Source organism: Pinus tabuliformis, chromosome 5_2 (assembly GCF_031772625.1).
Source record: "Pinus tabuliformis cultivar Carrire ecotype Pingquan chromosome 5_2, CPIR1, whole genome shotgun sequence".
Classification (NCBI taxonomy): domain Eukaryota; kingdom Viridiplantae; phylum Streptophyta; class Pinopsida; order Pinales; family Pinaceae; genus Pinus; species Pinus tabuliformis.
The window spans coordinates 803285973-803311767 of NC_142306.1; the positions used below are offsets into that span (position 1 = coordinate 803285973).

At 35.6% G+C, this 25795-nt stretch overlaps 1 protein-coding gene and 1 pseudogene across 1 annotated transcript; both read right to left on the reverse strand.

The window, feature by feature from the left end:
• Positions 1-4877: 4877 nt before the first annotated feature.
• Positions 4878-6088, reverse strand: LOC149161751 (uncharacterized). Its single transcript, XM_089437025.1, has 2 exons — positions 5549-6088; positions 4878-5339 (listed from the first exon to the last, which is right to left on the reverse strand). The coding sequence occupies exons 1-2, from the start codon at positions 5969-5971 to the stop codon at positions 5151-5153; spliced, it is 612 nt and encodes a 203-aa protein (XP_089293151.1). The 5' UTR covers positions 5972-6088; the 3' UTR covers positions 4878-5150.
• Positions 6089-11445: 5357 nt separating this feature from the next.
• LOC149161752 (auxin response factor 2B-like) lies at positions 11446-13736 on the reverse strand (annotated as a pseudogene).
• Between the last annotated feature and the right edge of the window lie 12059 nt (positions 13737-25795).

Sequence of the window (25795 nt, forward strand, 5' to 3'; positions counted from 1 at the left end):
ATGGATTTTCAATTTCTTTAAATGAGGTGCAAGGAGAGAACTACATATATTCAAATGCATTATTTATTATGAGTTTAATGACATGTTATTGCCCTTTTTTGGACTTTGGGTAATATTTATCCATCATTTTTAGTTTCTTGAATTAGAGATGTTTAGCGCCACAGTTAGTTAGGTGTTTATCTCAAGTGTCATTTGCTTTTTAGCTCTCCTATAACAACAACATAGCTTACCTCTTTGTTCCACCCTATCATGAGCACTAGTAGCATGAAATAACTATTGATTTATAGAAAACATCATAGAATCAACAAACATTATTCTTTTACCTAGATTACCCAACTTCATTTTGTGTTTTGAGATCTAAGATACAAATAATGGTTGAAAATTCTCAATAGTGTCCCCATTCTAATTTATTAACTCATAATTGTATCACTATTAGTGGTTCCTCAACCTTGAATGTTAAAAATATCTCCTCTTTGGTTCATGTTGGGAACACTTTGATGGCATCTTAAATTACTTTCCATGCCCCCATTAGGCTGGGGAATTATTGAGCTTTTGAGAAGCAATTGATGGTGATTTTACAATTCTTACCCTTGAGGGTGAGTAGGATTGGCTCCTTCCCTCTTGCATATTTGAATATTCTTTCTTCCTCCATTTCTTATTGGCCTAGGCACTATTTTCATAATTGGGACATCTTGAGAACCCCTTCGGCACTTTCTCTTTTTTTTTGTAGAAGAGTTACCCTTTTAGTGAAATATGTAGTTATTTCTTTCTAATGTATTTTTGTCTTATTGACCTATATTTATCATTTATGGATATTAGTATAACTTCAATATATCCATTTGGTTCATTCATGTGAGATGCATACTTACATTTTCAAGTGTTTAGTACTTCAGAGACTTTCTTATTTATTGAGGCCAGGATAATGTAACTTCAATGAAAATTCCATAATTATATGGGTTTTCCAATTGTTGTTTTCTTCAACTAGAAAAGGAGTATTTAGGATGATTTTGTTTTTGACATGTGATCTTTTTAGGAAATTTCAATAATGATTTCTTGTTAATTTTCAAATTGTCTATAATCTTGTAATCTATAGTGTGCTCTTGGTATCTAACTCAGTTAACCAATAAAAACTAAATTTTGAAAGATCCATATGCGAATTTTGGTTTTTTTATAGCATGTAATCATATAAAAGTACCAAAGTAATGTTCACTATTTAGGGAGTTATAGTTTTGATACATTTGTATAGATATGTTAACGGATCATCTGACAATGTTTATAATTTCTCTAAACTCAAAAAGAGTGATGCAAAGATAGTAATGACAACTAATATTTTTTTGAGGTTGTTCTAACAATGCTTATATAATTTTTATTAACTTCCTATTTCTAGCTTCACATTGGTGAGCTCTTAAAGTTCAGCATAGGTCAATTATTCATAGTCTAGATACTTCTTTTGCAATATTTTGCAAATTTACAACATATATCTATTTTCTCTTATAAATTCATCTCTTCCTTTTTTACATTATACACTCTAGGGAATAGCAACATTGTCAATGTAAGGCTTTTATTATGCATATGGGATTAACAACAACATATATCACATATATGTTTGTTACTATATAAAAACATATATAATATAGAAATTAGATATTAATATAATATGAAATTTCAATTATAAGTATATGCTATTGTAACAAGATATTATGTAAAAATTACAAGTCAAAATGATACATATGACATAAAACAAAAATCTAAGGATGTAAGTATTAGAACAACTAGGGTGTTATGATATCAAATTGAAGATTTGAACTTTTGAATTAAAAATATTTTGGTGTAAGGAATGCCTTATATTAAATCTCTTTATCTATTACTTGTTATACATATAGGATTATTCACAGCTCCAAATTAGTTAATACACATATTATCCATTTAAAAGATCCAAATTAGTTAATACACATACTATCCATTTAAAAGAATAGTACGAAATCCTAGCATGGTGTTATGCATGCCATTACATCAACATGGTGTGCACTGACTTACAACCTAAAGTAAGCATTCAGATTGTTAAGGCTTTTGTTTTAGATATTAAATATTTAATATAATTGTTTACCAATTAATATTATTGCATGTGCACTCTACAACTTAGTATGAGAGAGATGTTGTAGTGTTTTTGAAATGAAATATTAAATGAAAATAATAATAATAATAATAATAAATTAATTAAGAAAATAATAAAAAAGTAGAATGTATTTAAAATAATAAACTAGTTCAATCAAATTTATTATATTGTAAATTACAAACAATTTTTTTGCATTATACTATACATATCACATTAAAATAAATTTACATAATAGTGATTAATATTTTTAATCTTGTTATTTCATAATATATAATTAATAAAATTATAAACACTTAATAAATTAATTAGTAAATTTAATTAATAAATTATAATTAAGAATAAAAATATTTAAAAATATGGAAATGTGAAATAGATATATACTATAAATAGTAGCTATAAATTAAAATTCATTTAATCATATAAATTAAAATAGTAAATCATAACCCAATTTAATCATTAAAAAAAATAAATTAATGATTCATATTTGTAACTATTATATTTTGTAATTTAATATTTAAATTTAATAAATAAATATATAAAAAATCAATATTTACAAGATCTATTAAACTTTAAGAACCAAATCTTTATCCAAATCTAAAATAAAATTAATATAAATTTATGCTACTTAATAAAACACATACAATGTAAATACCCATAAACACTATTTTTATTATAAATAGTATTTTATATCAAACCATCCCTAACAAATAACATTATTTATATAATACATTTACTATACATCATTTGAAAAAAATATTAACTTATAACACAATCTCAACATAAAAACTAATAAAAAAAACTTATACACCATTTGGAAAAAAATATTAACTTATAACACAATCTCAACATAAAAATTAATAAAAACAACTTATAACATCATATGAACAATAATTACATATTAAATATATAATCTAACATTATAACAGCCAATATGTATTATATTTTATGACTAAAATATAAAAGGAAATTTTAAAATTACTTTTTACCTGTAAAATATAAAATCTTATCGATCTCAATTTACATGTCAAACTCAAAGTATATCGATTTCATTATTAATAAAATACAAACTACATACACGATATGTCGAAAATATATAATAATTTATAATAAACTAGAGCCATTCTTATATCAATTAAAAACAAAAATAAATTTAAACATTAGATATGAAATATAAAAATCCTACCGAATCTAAGTTTAGATGCCACAACACAAGGGCATATCCATTACCTTTCTCAACAGAGAGAGGTTACAAATATATAATATAATATATAATAAAAAATAAAAATAAAAAAATTTAAAAACTACACGTGAAATATAAAAATCCTACCGAATCTAAAATTAGATGCCAAAACTCTATCCATTACTTTTCTCAATAGAAAGAGGTTACACGTTACATCCATGGCATGTCATGGAGTTCATTAGACAGAGATTTGGGGATTGGTGTTATCACTTTAAGGCAAATGCTTTTATCTGAGAGTCTGACAACAAATCAATTTATTTATATTTTAAATTTAAAGATACATATATTTACCAGAGTTATTTAAGAGTTTGATAACAAATTATTTATAATAAAATATTATATTTAAATTATAATAAAATATTATATTAACATTGTAATAAAATATTATGGATCCAAATATCTATATATATATATATATAATATAATATAATAACAAGCTCATTTTATTTATTTATATATATATATAATTTGAAGAATGAATATTTATTTTATAAGCGTTTGAAGGTTTTTGTAGTGAGAATTTTGAGAATTCAGAATAGCAGCTATTTTTGTGTACATGTATTCAGGATTGTTAAGATTATTATAAAATGGAAATAACATTTTATATATATATATATATATATATATATATATAAATAATTTGAAGAATGGATATTTATTTTATAAGTGTTTGAAGGTTTTTGCAGTGAGACTTTTGAGAATTTTGAAAATTCGGAATAGCAGCTATTTTTGTATACATGTAGTCAGGATTGTTAAGATTATTATAAAAGGGAAACAACCCAAAAATGACTACGTAGTCAGGATTGTTAAAATTATTATAAAATGGAAACAACACAAAAATGACTATTATGTTTATTTCGAATTTTCAAAATTTTTATTTATTTTATAATTAGTTATTTGTGTGTACATGTCACGATGGTTAGAATGGTTATAAAATGGAAATTAGGGTTATTATAAAACAAGTTGTTTTTTTTGAAGTTCTTTCGATGGGTTTCACTTGTCTAATTTTTCTAAAATCTGGGACGAATTTATTGAAATCACAAGTTTGATGGGTAACCGCTGCACAATCCAAATGCCATAAGGGTTTTTAAGGGTGCTGAATCCATATATAAAGTCAAAAAACAAGTTTAAAAAACACAAATCAAGATTTCACCTCAAATTTTTCTCCTGGATTCTGGTACCGGAAAGTCTAAAAAATCCCACTATAGACAACTCCATTATAAAATAGAAACAACTCCATTATAAAATAGAAACATGGACAACATGGACACAAAAATGATTATTATGTTTATTTAGAATTCTCAAAATTCTTATTTATTTTATAATTAATTTTACAAATTTTTAGTTTACAAAATTTATAATTTTATTAAATATTAAAATTTTGTGAACTTAAAATTATTTTACATTTAAATAAATTATTTTTTTTAAATAAAAAAAGCAACTGATGTTTTAGATTATTGGCAAAATTTAATTCTTATTTACCAGGATCCAATCATGAAATAAATACCACATGAAACAGAGTTACCAAATATACAAACACACTTTATTTCTGCCACATGCCACAATAGCCATGGCATATTCAGTAAAGTAAGGCACAGACACACACCCAAACTCTACCATACACACTCTAAGCTCCACTGGAAACAGCTACATACACAACTTACTCTACTGGAAACAATTACATACACCAATTTATTTGCCCTCTCCATTCTATCCATTTATTTGACACCCACATAACAACAACCCTCGGCTGTAATTGGCTAAAAATCCGCCATTGGAGAGTCACCGCCAAGCTTAAAAGCGATGGTGGCCATGCTTGCGGCCACCCTCGGCTTCCTCAGCCTCCTCCTCGTCTCGTTTCTTCTCGTGGTGCTCGTGGAACGCATAGCCACCGCCGACCACAGCGGCGGCCGCAGCTACCTCCTCCTCTATCTTGTGCCTTCGAGCATTCTCAGGATCCTTTTTTGCCTCATTCCTCTCATACTAAATATATCACAACAGCCAATTCAATCCAAACACTTCAATTAGATCCAATAACATACTCACTGTGTGTATAGCAGAACATGATAAACGCATACTCATTGTGTATATAGCACAACATGATAAACACATACTCATTGTGTATACATCAGAACATGACAAATATATATTTATTGTGTATATAGCAGAACATGACATAGCGTAGTACATACCAGTCCATAGCCTCCGGCAGCCAGGGCTCCAAACTCCCCAAGGTGCTCCTTACGCTTGTCGCCTTTTAGCTCCTTTTGGGCTCTGTCATAATCACCTGACTGGTCTTGTTGATAACCAGTGTCGGCGCCATAACCCGAATCGACATTAGCACGAGGGCCGCTCTGATAATTAGAGTCGGCGTTATAACCAGAGCCAGTCTGGTACTCATTGCCCGCGTTATAACCAGAACCAGTCTGGTAATCAGAGCCGGCGTTATAGCCAGAGCCAGCCTGGTTGTCAGAGCTGGGGTTATAACCAGAACCAGTCTGGTAATCAGAGGATCCATAGGCACCCTGATCACCATAACCCGAGTTTGCGTTAACGTTATCGTCGTCCTCCTCCTTACGGTGGTGAAAGAGGTGGTGTCGACGCTCTTCAGACATGGTTGGACACTGAGAAAGACACACAGATTATACGCGGCGACTGGATTCGAAACCCTAACACACAGAGAAACCTAAATGAAAAAAGAAATGCTAGAGACACGCAGAGCAATGTTGGGTATAGGAAGATAAGCAGCGTATATATAGCTGGTGGGGTGGGGGCACTGATGGCAGAGAGCCTACCAGGTGGATCAGTTGTAAATGTTTAAAGTCGGCAATTAATATAAATTTAATTTAGCCCAAGACTTTTACTATGTCTAGTATAAATCTTAGATTTGAATTTTATAATTCTGGGGTTTAGATCAATGGTGACAAAATTCACACTCGTTAACAGATAAGAATGCAAACAATTTCCACGGCTGCTGCGTTAGATTCTTAGGAAAAGTTGACAATTTATTAAGGGATAATTTGACATGGGGTCCAATGAGAAGTGCCAATTGATGGATGGATGGATAAGGTAGTGGGCTAGAAGTAATTGGAAATTCATTTGGTGGGGTTCTCTGTGATGAATTATTGCTCAAACTTTGACATGTTTGTCGGTAGGATATTTTGTGTGGGGTTGGACTTAGGGTCCATGGAGATGGAGTCGGTTGGAAGAGCAGTTGTCATGGCATGCGATAAATGCTTAGATATAATTATTGTTACTGTTAGGTGGTAATTCGGATAATGCTTTATGCTATTTGTGTAACATTTTATTTTATCTAACATCGTTAGTGATATATTATATAAATTAATATTTATTATTTAAAGTAATAAAAAAAAATGTAGAGTAGAATAGTCATGTGGAAATTCAAAATAATATCCAAGTGGATAATGTTTTATGCTCTTTGTGTAATATTCTTATTTTACATGTGATATATTATATAAATTAATAATTACCATTTAAAGTAATAAAAAATAAATTAATACTTATCATTTAAAGTAATAAAAAATATGTAGAGTATAATAAATTAATACTTATTATTTAAAGTGATAAAAAATATGTAAAGTAGAATAGTGATTTTGAAATTCAAAATAATACTTCTTAATGAAATAAAAAATAGGTATATTAAGATAGTAGTGTTTTTATATTAATGATTTTGTTTAATATAGATTATGGACAAAATATTTAAAATGAATAAGTTTAATATAGAGTTTGGATAGAATATATAAAATAAATAATTGTTTCAATTATATAGAGGAATTTATCATGACAATGATCTATTAGGTTATGAATTAATTTAGTTGTATCATAAGTATTATAGAAATGCAAATACTTGATTCAATTATATGTGTTTAACAACAATTATAAAGAGAAGTTTTTTTTTCTTTCTTTTTATGAACATCTTCAGGTTCATCATTGTAAATGGACTTGTTGATCTATATCATAATTAAGGTATAAGGTCATTCATCCTTACTAGAGTTATATTTGAAATTAGGAAGACAAAATTGTTAATATATGAATTTCACAATTCTTAGGTGTGGAGCCCCTAAGGCTTACAAATAGTGCTACACTTTCATACAATGAAGAATCAAACATTACATATTTTATAGGATTACATTTAGTTAGGGAGATCAAACAAACTCATGGAAAATAGGAGAAAAATCCTAAATACAAACACAATAAAAAAACAACCTAACGAATGCTTTCCCCATTATTTCCAAGTACCCCCCTTATTTGAGAAAGGATTGATTTACACACCTAATATCTCTCTAAATAATTCAAATTTTATCCTCCCAAGAGGCTTAGTGAAAATATCAACAACAATTTCACAAGTATTAAATATTCAAGAAAAAATTATTTGGATTGTATCTTCTCTGTAACAAAAATAAACTAACAATCAACATGTTTTGTTCTTCCATGATAAATTAGATTATAGCCAACTTGATCGAGCTCTATTTGTCACATTTGATCATTGCAGTCTTCTTTTGTTCTTCTCCAACATATTGAAGAACTCTTCTCAACCAAACAACTTCACAAGTTGTTGAACACAAAACTTTATACTCTGCCTTAGTGGATGACAAAGATATAGTAGGTTGCTTCTTGCTACTCCATGAAACAATCCCGGATCCAATGTTAAAAACATAACCTATAGTAGATCTCCTATCATCTGAATTACCAACCTAATTTGAATTTGAGTAACCTGTTAGCTCAACATCAAATGAATTAGTATACTTAAGACCAAAATCAATTGTTCCTTTAAGATATTTGAGTACATCTTTCATTGCTATCTAATGACTTTCTAGAGGTTTTTCCAAAAACTTACTTAACACAGTAACACAATATGTTAAATCAGGTTTGGTTGTAGTAAGATAATTCAAACTTCCCACTGACTGTCTATACATTGTACCATCTACCTCCTTTGAGCCATCATCAATATGAAGTTTCACATTATGTTGCATTGGAACAAAAACAACTTTGCACTAATCCATTTTAAATTTATAAAGAAATTCTCTCACATACTTACCTCAAGAAACAAAATTCTGACCAACATCTCTCGAAACGTCAAGACCTAGACAATAATGTAACTTACCAAGATCTTTCATCTCAAATACGTGTGACATCTGTACCTTAATTCCATTAATTAGTTTAACAGAGTTCCCTCTAATAATTAAATCATCAAAATACAAGGAAATCATTAAAACATGCCCCTTTGCATCAAATTTGGCATACATATTTGGATCACTTTGGTTCCTCATAAAATCCCATTGAAGAAAGAAGGAATCTATCTTCTCATACCATGACTTGGGTGCCTACTTCAACCCATACAAAACTTTATTTAATCTGCAAACTAAATATTGCCACCCCTTTTTCACAAACCCTTCAGGTTGTGTCAAATACACCTCCTCCTTTAAATCACCATTTAGAAAAACAGATTTTACATCTAGTTGGTGCAAGTTCCAATGGTACTTTGTATCTATGGAAATTAACAATCTAATAGTATTTAATTTAGCAACAGGTGCAAATGTTTCTACATAGTCAATACCCTCTTTTTGTGAGTACCCTTTTGCCACCAATCTAAATTTATATTTATATAACAATTTACATCCTATGGAATCTTTATCGTTAGAAAATTTAGTCAATTCCTGGGTTTTGTTTTTAATTATAGATTCAATTTCTTCCTTCATTGTTTTTCTCCACTCTTCATGTTCATTAGCTCAATTAAAACTCATAGGTTCTATGACATTCAAAACACTAATCATCAAGGCATAGTCCTTATACCTTTCAGGTAGGAGAATCTGTTGAGTAGATCTCCTTGACACTTCGTTGTCTTCACCTTTGTTCTCTGAAGGTACTTCTCCACCTCTAGGTGAACTCCGAGTGCTGGTGGTATCCATATCACTAAATTCTTCCTCAAGTTTTTGTTGCTCACTATCTTCTGCTTCTTCTTTATTGTCTTCAACTTTAGGAAGTATATGCCACCTTTCAGAGTTGTTTTCCTTGTTTCCTTCATCTGCTTGTTCATGGAAAATTACATCTCTACTCGCAAATACTTTGTGAGTAGATGGATCAAACATTTTGTATAATTTAGGTTCTGAATAGTATCCTACAAAAATACATTTGATGGCTTTAGCATCAATCTTCTTTCTATTCTTCTTCGGAATATGTGTAAATGCCTTACACCCAAATACCCTTAAATGATGAACTGTTGGTTTAAAACCATACAAGGCTTCGAATGGGGTCTTGAGATCAATATACCTTTTAGAACTTTTGTTCTTTAAATAAACTACAATGCTAATGGCCTCATCCCAAAAGGAATTTGAGATATTCTTACCTTTAATCATACTCCGAGCACACTCCACCAATGTTTTGTTTTTCCTTTATACAACATCGTTCTGTTGTGGAGTGCAGGGTACTGAAAATTGTTGCACTATTCCATGATTCTTATAGACTTTATTAGGTTCCCCAACTTGTACTCTCCCCCTTTATCTGAATGGAGGATCTTTATGAACTTCCCTGTCTGCTTCTCCACCATGTTTTTGAATTCTTTGAAATAATAAAAAACATCACTCTTTCTCCTAAGGAAGTACACTCAAGTGTACCTTGTGCATTCATCAATAAACAACAAAAAAGAATAAGCACCTCCTAGAGACACGTTTGCATTGGTCCAAAAACATCAGAATGCAGAAGTTCTAATACATATCTTCTTCTCTTATCAGAATTAGAGGGGAATTGTAATGCCCTACTTAATCTTATCATGCAAATTTTACTAGTGTTTAAATTACCTTAACATATTGACTTATAATTATTAAGAAATATTGGTACATACCTACATTGGTGAAACTGTAAATTTATTATTGATATAAAATTTTTTTATTATTCAATTCCCAACTTACCTCCTCAAATTTAAATTTGATAGGATATGGTCTCCTTCCATTTATTCCAATTTAAATATCCATATCACCAAAATGTCATCTCAAATTTACTTGGGAGAAGACATGGTCCTCTCCAATTAGTTAGCAAATTATATATTCATATCTCATCCCCAAAATGTCCTCTCATATTTACTTGGGAGAGGACATGGTTCTCTCCAATTAATTACCAAATTATATATTCATATCTCATCCCCAAAATGTCCTCTCAAATTTACTTGGGGGAAGACATTGTCCTATCCAATTAATTACCAAATTATATATTCATATCTCATCCCCAAAATGTGCTCTCAAATTTACTCTGGATAAGACATGGTCCACTCCAATTAATTACCAAATTATATATTCATATTTCATCCCCAAAATGTCCTCTCAAATTTACTTGGGAGAAGACATGGTCCTCTCCAATTAATTACCAAATTATATATTCATATCTCATCCCCAAAATGTCGTCTCAAATTTACTTGGGAGAATATAAGTTAAATGTAAGGATGAGGAGGTAGTTATGACATTAATGATAGGTGGTTGAGGTGGGGAAGAGAAGGGGGCATAAAAGGGGAAGGATGATGGGAGGAGAGGGGGATCCTTGGTCTTGGTTTTGGTTTTGGATTTGGTTGTGGTTTTGGAGGATTTTGTTTTGAGAGAAGGTGGAGAACATAGAAGGTAGAGAAGGAGAGTATTTGTTTAACTTGGACACACTACATCTAGTTGGACTTGAGCTGGAAGGGCTAAGGAACCTGTGGAGATTTCCTGAGCTAGGAAATACTTCCTAGTTGGCTGGGAGGTAAATCTAGTCGGTAATCAAGAGGAGCATCCCAGTAGGATCAGGAGCTCAGGGGAATCTCAACTAGGCTATTGGAACAGGTATTCCTATGTTTATAGATTACTCATGTAAGTGATTGCAATGAAATGATTACTTATTTAATTATGGGAAATAAATTTTTATGGTAAATTATCATCTATTAAATGTTTAGTTAGAAATAATTTATTTCTTGTTTTATTGTATTTAAATTAGAGAAATTTAGTTTTGTTAGAGGACCCTAGGATGGAGCCTCACACATGGTATCAAAGCTAGGTTTCAACTCTTCGGGACTTTATAGGCCCTATGTACTTGCTTCAGCATACTAAAATTCGTGGCCAACCTTAGCCCCATTGTTGTAGTCTACTGATCCATGTATCATTAATTCCTGAGATGAGGACACCAAATTGGGCCGAGGCTTCTTAGTCCTTGGTGCTGGAAAAGGATTAAGTGCTGCAGATGAAGCTACAAACGTCTCAATTTCCCATGGTGAAACCCTCTCTGGTCGAGGGACCACTGATGTTTCATCCCACTGGACCTTAAGTGATCTCCACTTTGAATCTGGCCATCTCACATTATCAACCTCACCCATGCCAATAACTGTACCAATAAACCTCTGCTCAGGAGACTCTTCTCCTTCAAAATGCATCTTGAACCTCATGCCAATAGAGAGACTACTATTCACTGCCTCCATGTATTTATCATAAGGAATGATAAACTCTGATGGACTTATCCTGCAAAAGAGAACCATTACTATCTTGTAGACAAACCAAGTAAAAAAAATATGGCAATAGAATATAGTCATAAACAATATCTTCTCATTAAGTCTGCACGATGTTCATATTAAGCACGTCAAACTTGACAAAAGCAAGGACTAGAACCATATATTATTTCTGATAAGAGAAAATACTCATCAGGTTCAGTATTTGGTAATATGAACTCATAAAATCTTAAAAGCATGGCACATCTATCCTCTTATTATCTCATGACAACATCCAACATTTTCCAGATCAATTTTCAATGAATTGTTTAAAAAATATCCAGAATAATTATACCTCTGAACTATGAATGGCATTTAAATAGATTAATACTCCACACACCCTTGTTAGCAAGTGCCCAAGGATGACAATTTTGGTAATAAAATAGAATCACATCTAATTTTCAAACAACATACCTAGGTTTGTAATAAATGGTAAAAATAGTCCGGGTTGAAACATCATGTGATGCAGTCGCAATGACACCAAGATGCATGTTGTGACTAGATAAAACCAATGATGGCATGTTAGTCTGCTGACACATAGAGCACCCAACTCCAACACGCAGTTCTCCACTTTCACCCCTCAAGAATATGAAAGCATCTCCTGCTACCAGCTTCTTTGATTTGACAAAAACACCCCTGAATGGTTCTCCCCCTATCCTATCCCTGAGGTTTGGTTCAAGGATTATGGCAGTGAATGTAATAAGTTGAAAGGCTAAAGGAGAGAGGCTCAAGGCTTCTGTAAAAAGGTGAATGGATCGTGTCTCCCCTGTGTGTCCGTGGCCCTGGTAAAGTGACTCATCATCCTCCTACTCCTCATCCAGCTCCAAATATATCGTTTGACTCTACCCAGTGGTTAGCAAATGCCTTCGTGGTTGGCCTCTAAATATATGGTGGAATCGCCATTCCATTCCATGCAAATCTCTAGCTACCAACTCTTGCGAAGGAGGTTGCTGACTCATGTCGAGGCTGAGGAGGGGCTACCCTTGAGTCATGAGATGAATCATTTTCCTGCAATATTGAACCAAAGGTCAGAACATCTACACTTCTCAATAGTAAATCCTGTACATTAGCAGGATAACAATCTAAAAATTGAAATAAGGACTTACATCTCCCTTTGTAGATAAAGTGATCTGCGCAAATACTTCATCTATCTCAAGTTCTGCCCAAAATTACACATTGATCACACAACAAATAATCTTAGAAGATAGATTATACAATGGCATATGCTGATCAACCCCTTGGTTTGTTGATGCTTCAACCTGCTCTATATGGCCTTGAGGAAAGTAAAAAGTTCTCTCCCCTACATGAGGCATAGTAACAAGTGGACCATCACATGCATGCCATAGCTCTTCATACAAAAGAGATTCACTGGCATCAGTCCCAATCCCTCTAGAGAAAGAATTTTGCATTGAATTTGTACTTTGGGAAGGCATAAGAGATTGAGGAGCTATGGGAACCTCCCTAGTTTCCACCAAACCCATGTAAAAAAAAATAAAATTAAAAAAAATAATAAAAAAAATAATTGTTGCTTCTGCTATCAAGCTAGCTTTCCCAAGAAAATCAATCAAAATCGTAAATGTCACTGCATCTGAACGACACCCTGATTCCTTCATTTCCTTGTGCAACATGAATGCCTCCTCATGCATTCCTTGCTTTCCATACATGTGAATCATAGTATTGTAGGTGATTTCATCTGTTCTAAATCCAACAGATGTCATTTTTCTATGAACTTTATCAAATTTTTCCACCTTCCCATTCTTTGCAAATGAGTACAGTAGAGCATTGTAGGTAACAACATCTGGTAAAAATCCTCTGGCGTGCAATGTACAAAATAGCTTTTCTGCCTCTTCATCCATTCCAGATCACCCATAAACTGGAATCATGACATTATAAGTCCAAAGATCTGGCTCACAACCAAATCACTCCATATCCCTAAAAACATTTGTTGCCTCAGCTGAATTGCTGCTCGCCACACAGGCAGTGATCAATGTATTGTAAGTAATAGCATCAGGCCTCAATCCAGCCTTACGCACTTCACCAAGTAGTCTAATCCTAGAGCCATTCTCCATATGACTGGCCTTGGTGCGGGAGTTAATCAAAATATTGAAAGTCACAAGGTCCAGTTTGCAACCCCTGGACTGCATCAGCTGAAGCAATTCCTCCACTTTTTCTCTACCACCATGTCTAGCATAGACTCCCATCATTGCATTGTACACATGAACACAATTTCCTATTGTAGACTCGGCTCTCTGAAAGATTTCTTCAGCAAGGGTAGCTTGATTAGCCCTCCCCAACACAGCCAGCATGGCAGTGAGCATCCTTGCATTTGGTGTATACCAATACCGAAGCTTAAGCCACTCATAAATCTCCAGAGCCTCTGCCAATGTGTCAGCCCAACCTATTTCACTACGAGGCAGTAATAAGTGGGGGCTAGTTGCTCTATCCAATTCTCAAGCATTCTTCCATTAAAAGTTTACACATCTTCTCAATACTGTCAAAAGCTGAGGGCTTCTGTCCTTGTCAAATTTAGGTATACTCTTAAACTGAGAACTACTATATACAGAGGGAGGTAAGGTTTCCCCTTCGATAGCTTTGGTTATATGCCTATATTTAGAACTATTAGAGAATGAGTTGTCCATGTTAGGTCAATTCAAGTTCAAAGTCCGAACATATACGGTTGAAAGAAATAGAAATTGTGATTTTAATAGAGGAAAGGCATAATTATTATACAAAGTGTGAGATATGATAAATCCATGTGAGACCCCTTAAATTTGGGACAAGGGATATCATCCATATAACCATTACAATGTGAGGGATGTGTTAAATTGGTGTTATAATTTATTTATTTTTTTGAAATTTTGGGATAAGGGATTTCATTTATATTAATATATAATTCATAAAAATATATATGTCTAAGTTTTTATAATTTATAATCTATAATATTTAAACTCAAAATTATTTTGATTTTAGTTTTTCTAGGCGTAATAGTTAAGAATATGTGTTTTCGGTTACAGATTTGAATACAAATACACATGATTTCTCGAAAAATTATTCAATAAAATGCATCTCTTTAGAAACTTGTCATTCATATTTGGATCCAATAGGAGTCCTTGTTCGTAAAAGACTCCCATGGCTTCCTCCAAGCATTAGGTTCATTATAAACTATACATTTTATTAGTTTCAATTATTTAGAGTTGAGGATAAAGAGTACAGAATGCAATGGCATTGACATGGTAATGGAGTTTGATTTTGGGATGTGAATGTTTTCAGAGGAATTTGGTAATTGGTCTCATTCATACTCTAAAATATACTCATATAATATGGAGCCCATTACATTGCACAAAACATATTTCTCTTTTCTCTTAGTAGATTTTAATACATTAAAGTTGTCAAATGTGAACAACAATAGATTTGTATGTTAGAATCACATACAATATACAATACTATTATCTTAAATCATGTTGCACTAGCCATTCTATATACATCAATTGGATGGTATACATCTAACAATAGTGTTAATATGGAGTTGATTGAGATAGCTAGGCATCCACTTTGAAAACTAATCTAAGATTGTTGATGGAATTTCAAGAGGACACCTAGTATAATAATGTGATTAAAATGGTAGGATAAAGTTTATGTGAATGCTCAAAATATATAAGATGTATTTAGGATGGTTGTTTGGGGATATCTAAAGATATTTGAGGGTGAGTAGCAGTGTGTGGTGGCACTCACTTACATAGCAATGGGAGAGGATTTAGTAGACCCACGATTATCATCTCAATATTAGAAATGGTTGTTTACAAGTATAACAAAAGGAAAACTTGCATCTATCATTATGCAAAACATGTGTGAGCCGAGTAAGAATTGACAAGGCCTTAAGTTGTGCTAATAAGTCTTACGTATCTGTTGGGCATGGGATCCCCCTAAGGCAAGTTTTGGGGCTTATTGCCCAAGTTTTGACTAAGTCCGATGTAAAGACTCCGCGATTTGTGGGCACAAAGCGCGAAGTTGTAATTGAGTCATAGGGTTGTCTGCCCTTAATTTTGTAAATATAATTTCGGCATGAGAGTTCTACTCATGGTTCGCGGACCATGGGATTGTATAAATAGAGTGAGGCTATAAGTGTAAAAAGATCATCATAGAAATCAATCGATGGAATATCTAATGAGGAAGCATTGAGTCTAAGTGTAGAGTCGTGTCTTTAGGTCGTAGAGTAGGAGAAGGCTCTGCAGTTGAGTGCACAGAGGCCTAGTAGTCTGTAGTTGAGTTCGCGGATCCCTGCAGCTGAGTGCGCATGGTAGGTTGAGTCTATAACCGATTGAAGCATTAATAAAGAGAAGTTTTACATTATTTTTGTGTATCGTTTCTTGTTTTACGAATTGAAGTATATTGGCTATGAATTGCAAGTTTGTTGTTTACTTGTTGCATGAACTTATATGAATATGTTGAATAAGTGAATATAAGATAAAGTATCTATTTATGTGAAGATAACTAATTATTATAAGAAGATAAGTAAGATCTGTAATGTAACCTGGGGAACTAGCGCAGTTCGCTGCTCTAGCAGCGCAGAAGATCCACAACCCCTGGTTAGGGCTGTGCAAAGGTGAATACAACAGGGAGCGAAGGTCTCGCAAGTCAGGAAAGTGCGAAAAGTAACCTGCGTGAAGGTAATCACAGTTGTACTAAATCGACCCCTCAGACTTCTCAAGGGTGTGGAAACTTGGTTCTAGCATCCCCCATACTGCTTCGGGTGAGACCTTAGTCCGTGTTCCACGGGCTATTTCCGAAAGGGCCAGTAGTACAAGGATTTGTTTGGCTAAATAACTACAAACTTGGGTCAGGCCCCATCAAGCCAAAAAATGGTTCTGTTGCAGGGACTGGAATCTGCATAGAGATGTTTGATGTCGTATCATTAAAATCTAGCTAAGAAATAAATTGAAGGTTGGTTGGACAGGAGAATTCACGAGTTCGCAGTGTAGGAGAACATGAATCTGCAACTATCAAAAGAAGAGTGGTTAGACTGCTACTTGTACATAGAGATCCATGAAATTTTCTTCACATCTTTCCCAAATGAGTTGTACAAGTGGATTGCGAAGCTAGAAGATAGCCAAGGAAGGTGGAAACTCGATAATCCTTTGTGTGGACCCTAGAGTTGGTGCGTAGATTAGAAGTTTCAGAGGATAAGATCGCGCTTGCTGTTCATCACTAGCTAAATTGGATTGTAGGAGGATTCATTACTGAGTTCGCGGTAGATACTTCAGTCAGCTATAGCGAGGCAGAGCGACGCTTTCTCAAAGGACCACGAGGTAAGTACGTAAAGTCTTTGAATACTTGGATTAAAATGTTATTGTGTGAAAAGAGGGTTATGCAATTACCTTGATGTCCAGAGCTACGCGAAGTGAAAAAGCCTATAAAATGAAGGAAGTAAGGGACCCAAGAATAGCCCCTTGATTTCACCTTCGCAAAGGGACGCGAAAGAGCTCACGAAGGTCTCACCGAGAAGTGCAATCAATTTGATAAGGTAGAGGATTCCGTGGATACTACCCCCACCCATGCCACCACCAGCATCACCGCCTTCACCCCCATCTTCACCCATACCACCTCCGCCACCACCGCGAGTCAATATGGCAAGCACGATAAAGTTGCTGGTGTTCAAGGGAGTAGGAAATGAAGATCCAGACCAATTTTGGTTCGTCATAAGGGCTATATGGGAAGCACAGGGAGTTACAAATGATAACATAAAGAAAGCAATGTTGGCCAGCGCTCTGCAGGATCATGTGCAGACCTAGTATATTAAGCATTCTAATGAAAATCTGAATGCGAGGATCGTGGATATCCACATTGCGTTGAATAGAGAATTTAGCAAGCCGAAGTTAGAGGCACTGTCGATCATTGGATTCAAAGAGATCACAATGCTACCAGGTGAGACTCGTTAGCAGTTGGATCAAATACTGAAGTGCACAATTCACAAAGCTAATATGACTTTGATGGATGTACAACACCACGAATGGTTTATAGCATTGCTAATGCTGCATTTGACAAATGTGTTGTCACAGTAGAGGTTAACAACCTAGGTAGAGGCCTTGGAGATTGCGATGAGGCTACATGAGACCATGATATAGGATCCTAACTGAGAGTTTAGTAGATCCACATGTAATTGAAAAACTTATGCCTTGAGATGTAGAGTCTAAAATAGGATAGGACAGCTCGCTCGTAAGTGCGCGAAGAAGTATGGTGCGTAAAATGCAAGGGCCAGGGACATGACAAAGACCACTGCCCAGTGTTTGTGGAGTACTGAAGAAGGTATGTTTTATTCATTGTTTTGTCATCTTTTCTTTAAAAACTCATAATCCCTTTGCATCATGAACTAGGTAAATAATAAGAAATTAGGCAAAATCTATGAGATTTGTATGTAAAGAAAAACAACTAATAATCACCATTTTCTTATGCAGGAAAAGGTAAAAATGAAAGATTTCCATCCCAAGGGAAAATACAGGCAGAGTTAACTGTTGTCCCTGTGGCAGGAAACCATATGCAGACAAGGCGATCCAAATTGAAGCATATCAGCCAAGGAAAGGAAAAGGAGATATCGAATTGGCGCAAGAGAACAAAGGGATAACTGGAGTTAATAGTTTGGCGAATCCCTTAGGATCCTTTGATCCTGAGGGATCACAATCTTAACTATTTTTCCATCATTGATATCTCTGCTCGACTGTTATAAAAAGGGGCAGCACTGCTAGCCCAGGGAGACCTGTTGTTATTCTTATGTAATTTCTCTTTGTATTTAAAACTTTGATCATCGACTCTCGTTGAGAAGTGATCCACTGTAACTTTGCTTGGATGCTTTAATATAAATCTGGTTGTTGTTCCATCTTTGATCCTAGAATAATCTCAAGCGATGTATCCCTGGAGGCTAAGGGCCTGGCCCTGGTGGAACACTTGCTCCTATACCATTATCTTTAATTCGTGCGTGGTTTTCATTATTAGCTTTGTTCGGTAATCTGATGTGTTTTTTTATTTTATATCACAACTCTGTTATATTTACAATATCGTTCTCTGTGATAGGAATGTCATATTGTTCATTCTGACCTTGTAACGCATTGTTATTATTTTAATCATTGATGTAACATTACTGTTCCTTACAGAATGCTATTGTTGTTCAATTACAGAGTAACGGGCTGTAATATGCTTAAGTTGGTATTACTGTATTCATCTATGGTTTATACTTAATCATGATTGTTGTTCAATTGACATTTCTGTTCCATTACGAATTGTGATCGTTATCCTTTGTAACTGAGGTTAATATTTGTGGTATCAGAGTCAGATTACTGTTTCTCTCAATATCTAGGTGTGATGTGTGTGTTATTTATTTTGGTTTACTGTACATTCACAATTGGCTCTAAGTGTTGTTCCATATTTCATTGCTAATCAGTTGTCATTCTATTTCCATTTGTTGTCCGATTTATTCTTAGAGTAAGGATTGCTATCTGATTTCTGTAGGATACCATTGCTGCCTTTGTCTCCTTAGAATAAGGTTTCGTTGTTTATAAGAACTAGTTGTTGTTCCATTTCCTAGTTGTTGTTTCAATTATAGTTGTTGTTCCATTTCCTGTTATTTGCGTTGTCATTGCTTTGAATGATCTAAAACTATAGTGATCATTGACATTTGTTGTCTAGTTCCCAGGTTGATGATTTGTTCCTTGATGATCTTTAGTTACATCAATTTACAGAGGGATGAGTTATTGTTACTGTACCCTTGACTGATAATTTACTTAGTCTTCTAAATGAATGATTTGAATCTTAAAGTTTTTTGTTGTAAGTAGATCTTGTTTTAAGCATCCATTTACTCTTGTATTTTGAGCACTATACTACTAGCATTACTCTGACAAATGACCGCCTCAAACTTGTAGAAATTTTGAATAATATGACACATATTCACAGAGATTATCCTGATTATACACTTATAAGCGGAACATTCATAATACATAACCTACTCTACGTTGATCATCAATTTACAGAAGCAGAAACATTCACAGGCGTACATAGAAGCATCAATCAAACTCATTAACACAGTATGTATCCCGGGGAAAGCATCTTGCTAAAAACCCCAACTATTTGTATATTATATCAATTAAATCATGTAACATTACAAAGTACAATGCTTATCACAAGCAATCCAGTACCAGCTCCACTTGTTACACACAATACAGCTTAGATCTTATCTCCAAATCTCCCCCGCTGCTTGCCTGCCTCCACAGCTCAATACCTGCTCAAGAATTGATGAGAATGGCTTACCAAACTCGTATTTGACCTACAAATAATCACTCACACTCTGTTGGACGTGAGTACAGGCTACAATTCTTGATATTGGCCAATTCATTGGCATACTCAATCCCTCTGATTGTGCAAATCATCATGCACTACTATAGTCACAATTGATAGCAATCTGATCCTCTAACACCTGTCCCTGCTGAACTGAACATGCACTGACATGCAACTGAGTTAACTGATGTATTCTATAGTTGCATTATGAGTTAATAACTTGTGGATTAATTAATAACTAATTCACCCAACTCATCTCTAGTCTATTGATCAATTAGACTAAATATGGTCAGTTTAACAAAGCTAAACTGAACACAACTCCATCAACTGCACCTCCAGTCCACTAAACTCAACTCACTTCAGTTCTAACTGAAGTCCTACATGCAAATATTAGTCATCCCATAGGTAACCATGTATTTCCCTCTGGGATCTGCATGTACCACATCCGTAGCTCATCCTGAAGTGCTCCAAGAGAATAAGATCAAGTTTATAGTCCAAATATTATTATGAGACAATAATATTTGACTTTTCTATTTTTGACAGCCAGTCTAAAAATAGACTTTGATCACTCACACTGTGATCACTCACACTGTGATCACTCATACTGTGATCACCCACACTGTGATCATCCACACTGTGATCATCCACACTGTGATAAAAAATAGAACTTGCGCCATAATTTGCCTGCGGGCCCACTTAGTGAAGGCGACTCTTTTCACTAAGCTCCATCATCTTGTTGCATTCTCAACAAGCATTTCTTGTTGCACACTTTTCAACACTCCCTCTCAACAAGAAAGGCTTCCTCTCAAACCCGATCCTGTAACTCTGGAATGTTCTCCATGCAACACATCTGGCCAGTCCACTTGCTCTGTCATCAAAGTCTCTGACTGCTATTGCCTCTGTCGACTGAAACTCTGCATCTCTGTGCTCTTTAGTATTTGGCTGCTCTAGCCTCTGTCACTTTGATCTTTGACTGCATCCGTGCTGCTGCTGGTTCTATCTCCCAACATTGCATCCGCACTGCACCTCCCAACTGACCTCCCTGTTGGGCTAGAAACATCCTCTGATGTTGAAGCTCTACCTGCTGCTGACAAGTGCTCCCTCTCTGACATCTGCGCTACTGCAACATCTCCATGCATCTCACACCATTACACACCTCTCTGTTCCACCTAGCACTGTGCAAAACACTTGTGCCTCTCGCATTGCTGCAGCCTGCTAGCTATGCACTGTCCTGGGATTCCCTGCACTGTCGCTCTCTATGCCGCTCCATCTGCATTTGTCTCTACCCAATCAGTCAGTTCCTGCTACTACACATCTGGGGCTCCCGTAGCAAGGTCTCATCCAAGAGGTTGGGTACCTCAAGGATCCTGCCCCTCCTCCTTGGGACAATCAATCCACATCACCCCACCTCCTACCTGGAGGTATGGCTGCATGTGATCCCTCATCCCACCTGGCTCGAAGTTTCCCCCTATTGGAGGTCTCTGCATGAGTAGATGTCTCTACTCGGTCTCCTCTCAGCTTCCCTTATTGTGGCTACTCCACAACCTCCTGAAGCTGCTGCACCAATCGTGGCTCCTCCACAATCGTCTAAGACTTCTTCTGGCTCTGCATGTTGAGAGGTAATATACGCTCCCTCTCAACCACCAAGTCTCCATTATTTGCCTCGCTGCTCAAGGCTTTGCATGCATCTTGAACCTCAAGAGCATACAAGTTCTTGACCCGTGAACCAATCTGCTTCACATGTCTAGTGATGATGTGTCTAAGGAAAACCTTTCCCTTACTGAAGACTACATCATAGCCTCTGTCTTCCAGCATCGCGATCGACACCAAGTTTCTCTTCAGTCCTGGTACATACTTGACATTGGTCAAGGTAAGGTGAGCTCCATGCTCCCTCTGAAAAATAACCATGCCTATACCTGAGACACTATACTTCTCATCATTACCCATCCCTATGAGTATCTGGAGATCTTTCTCCTCCAAAGTACTGAACGAACTTTTGTCACCGGTCATGTGGAAAGAAGCTCCACTGTCAAGAAACCAACCACTTCCCATCATGGATGAAACCATGCATGCGAAGAGTGTGAAATCCAACTCAAACTGTGAAGCAAGTGCCTCACCTTCAGATCCTTCCCCGGATCCCTTCTTGGACTTCTTCTTTGGGAAATTAGTAGCATAATGACCCAACTCATGACAACGAAAGCATCTCACCTTCGCCTTGTCAACCTTCTTCCCATCATTGGAAGAATTGGATTCAGAAAGAGAAACCTTCCCCTTCCCCTTCTTCGCCTTACTCGCTAAGGCACAGTTCTCCTCATTCTGCATGGATGAAGAACCATCTCTGGTGCTCCGTCTAATCTCCTCCTGCATCAAATCTGACCATAGTCATTCCCAATTTGGTAGTTTCTCCCTTCCATTCATTGAGTCTTGGTAGCTATGCCAACTCTTAGGAGGGTCAAGGAGTGCTAGACTCACCATCCTCATCCGACAGTCACCCCTACACTTCCCAGCTCATCTCGGCATTGGGTGAACTTCGTGAGATACTGGGGCATACTGTCTCCATTCTCACATTGAATGTTTCTAAGTTTCGCTCTTGCTTTTGAATTAAATTCGAATTCCACCAGCTCAAAACTCAACCACTTCCGATCTAGAATTCGTGAGAACAAAGTATTTCTTGTACAGAGATCGACTGTATGGGAATTCACCGTATATCTCACCTTCCAAAAGAAGGATGAATCCAGAGGCTACCTGGCCCGATCACAGACTCTGCCTGAAGAAATAAAATGTAAACACTTCCTGAATAATAGATTTGATGATCAATACAACACTGATATCATGTAGAACTTCTTCTACAAATCAGCTCGCTCTGATACCATGTAGAAATTTTGAATAATATGACACATATTCACAGAGATTATCCTAATTATACACTTATAAGCGAAACATGCATAATACATAACCTCCTCTACGTTGATCATCAATTTACAGAAGCAGAAACATTCACAGGCGTACATAGAAGCATCAATCAAACTCATTAACACAATATGTATCCCGGGGAAAGCATCTCGCTAAAAACCCCAACTATCTGTATATTATATTGATTGAATCATGTAACATTACAAAGTACAATGCTTATCGCAAGTAATCCAGTACCCGCTCCACCTGTTACACTCAATACAGCTCAGATCCGATCTCCAATTCTCCCCCGTTGCTTGCCTGCCTCCACAGCTCAATACCTGCTCAAGAATTGATGAGAATGGCTTACTAAACTCGTATTTGACCTGCAGATAATCACTCACACTCTATTGGACGTGAGCACAGGCTACAATTCTTGATATTGGCCAATTCATTGGCATACTCAATCCCTCTGATTGTGAAAATCATCATGCACAGATATAGTCACAACTGATAGCAATCTGATCCTCTAACACCTGTCCCTGTTGAACTGAACATGCACTGACATGCAACTGAGTTAACTGATGTATTCTATAGTTGCATTATGAGTTAATAACTTGTGAATGAATTAATAACTAATTCACCCAACTCATCTCTATTCTATTAATCAGTTAGACTAAATACAACCAGTTTAACAAAGCTAAACTGAACACAACTCCATCAACTGCACCTCCAGTCCACTAAACTCAACTCACTTGAGTTCTAACTGAAGTCCTGCATGCAAATATTAGTCATTCCATAGGTAACCACGTATTTCCCTCTGGGATCTACATGTACCACATCCGTAGCTCATCCTGAAGTGCTCCAAGAGAATAAGATCAAGTTTATAGTCCAAATATTATTATGAGACAATAATATTTGACTTTTCTATTTTTGATAGGCAGTCTAAAAATAGACATTGATCACTCACACTGTGATCACTCATACTATGATCACCCACACTGTGATCATCCACACTGTGATCAAAAATAGAACTTGCGCCATAATTTGCCTATGGGCCCACTTAGTGAAGGCGACTCTTTTCACTAAGCTCCATCATCTTGTTGCATTCTCAACAAGCATTTCTTGTTGTGCACTTTTCAAAAAAACTGAGTCCACTCTTTGAGATAACAAATAGTTCCTGGATTGATAAGTTAATGTGGGGTAAATAGAGGTGAAAAAGACCCTTTTTACAACTCGACATTTTGGCGCTGTTGCCGAGCAAGAGTGTAGCCATTTGTTTCTTTTCCAGAATAGTGTAAGAACCTGTTAGGAAAGAACTAGGTTTTAAAAACGAAAGGTAAGAACCTGCATGTGGATTATGTAATAGCCCTACTCCCCTGCCCGCTTTCCTACAGATTTGTTACTATTTTGTTTGGGTAGAACTTAGCAGTTGATTTGAGTGCATGAATAAGTAGAAAAAGCTTGAAAAGAATCCCAAACCTCTACCCAAGCCCGATAAAGCTAAGGGGCTGGTGACCCTTAGCCGATCAACCTTTATAGACGAAATCCTTAAAAAAGCAGAATCTTAGCCTTCAGTAGGACCTAGAAAAGTTACTTCTAGACAGCCTACTAGTTCCTTTTAGGCCATAGGATCACCATCTGTAGCTTTTGCTGAGGTGCATAGTCAAACCGAAGAGCAAGATTTTCAAGAAATTGAAAATTCTAGCCCAAAATCATTGCAAGAAGGGAACCTTAGCAATATTTGTGAAGGAAGAGGAGAAACAGGAGAAACTGAAGAACCAAAATGTCATCTGGGGTAATACAACCATTAAGCAGCCCAGATAAGGGAAGTGCTGCAAAAATCATATATAACGAAGTTGAAGAAACTCAAGAACCTGAACCCTCCCAGACATTAGACACTCCCATCATCCTAGATAAAGGAAGTGTTGTTAAGGCCATTCACGTTAGAGCCATTCCCCCTCAACAACCTAGGAATACCCTCCTAGACATCCCAGAAGGTTATTGGCATATATTTGACCAAATGGCCCAGAACCAGCCAAACACCCAAACCTCTACACTGCAATACCCCATTGTCGATACTGCAGCTAATGCACCTATGAAAGCAATTCCTCTCCAACATATCCATACATTCCATGGCCTTACATCAAAAGATCCAGATGCATTTTTATTCGAATTCGACGTGTTGTGTAGAGGATATGACTATACCACTAACCCCCAGAAACTAAAATTATTTCCCTCGGTTACACAAAAATATCGTCATTGTTGACACCTAATCCTCAGCGGTTGGGTGAACCCGGAATGTGAACAGTCATCAAGAAGATGAACTAATTAGTCACATTCATGTATATAAACAATAGCTACCTAATGAAATATATCAATCAGATTTTTGCCTAATCTGGAGTTACTCCTGGTCTGACATGGTATCAGAGCCAGTTCTTAAAATAGTCGTAACTCCCTTCATTTCTGCTGTTGTCCTCTGTCGTTCTGCCACTGCCTCTGTTCTGAAATGCTTTGCCTCCATTGCATTGCATTCTCCTGAGCACTGCCTCTGTCCTGACACAGCGCTGCCACTGCCTCTGGCAGGCACCAACGCATACCATGTCCTGTAACGGTAAGAGGGCCGTGAGCTTCGGTTTCCTTGCACTGTTGTGACAAACATTTTTTTTCTCTCGCCACTCTGAATGAGGATTCCCCCAGT

Bases quoted from the DNA above. Each gene is read 5' to 3' on its own strand.
- LOC149161751 (XM_089437025.1), bottom strand. From the start codon at position 5,971: ATGTCTGAAGAGCGTCGACACCACCTCTTTCACCACCGTAAGGAGGAG. The intron at 5,340-5,548 runs GTATGTACTACG...TGATATATTTAG, and splicing joins CTGCCGGAGGCTATGGACTG to TATGAGAGGAATGAGGCAAA.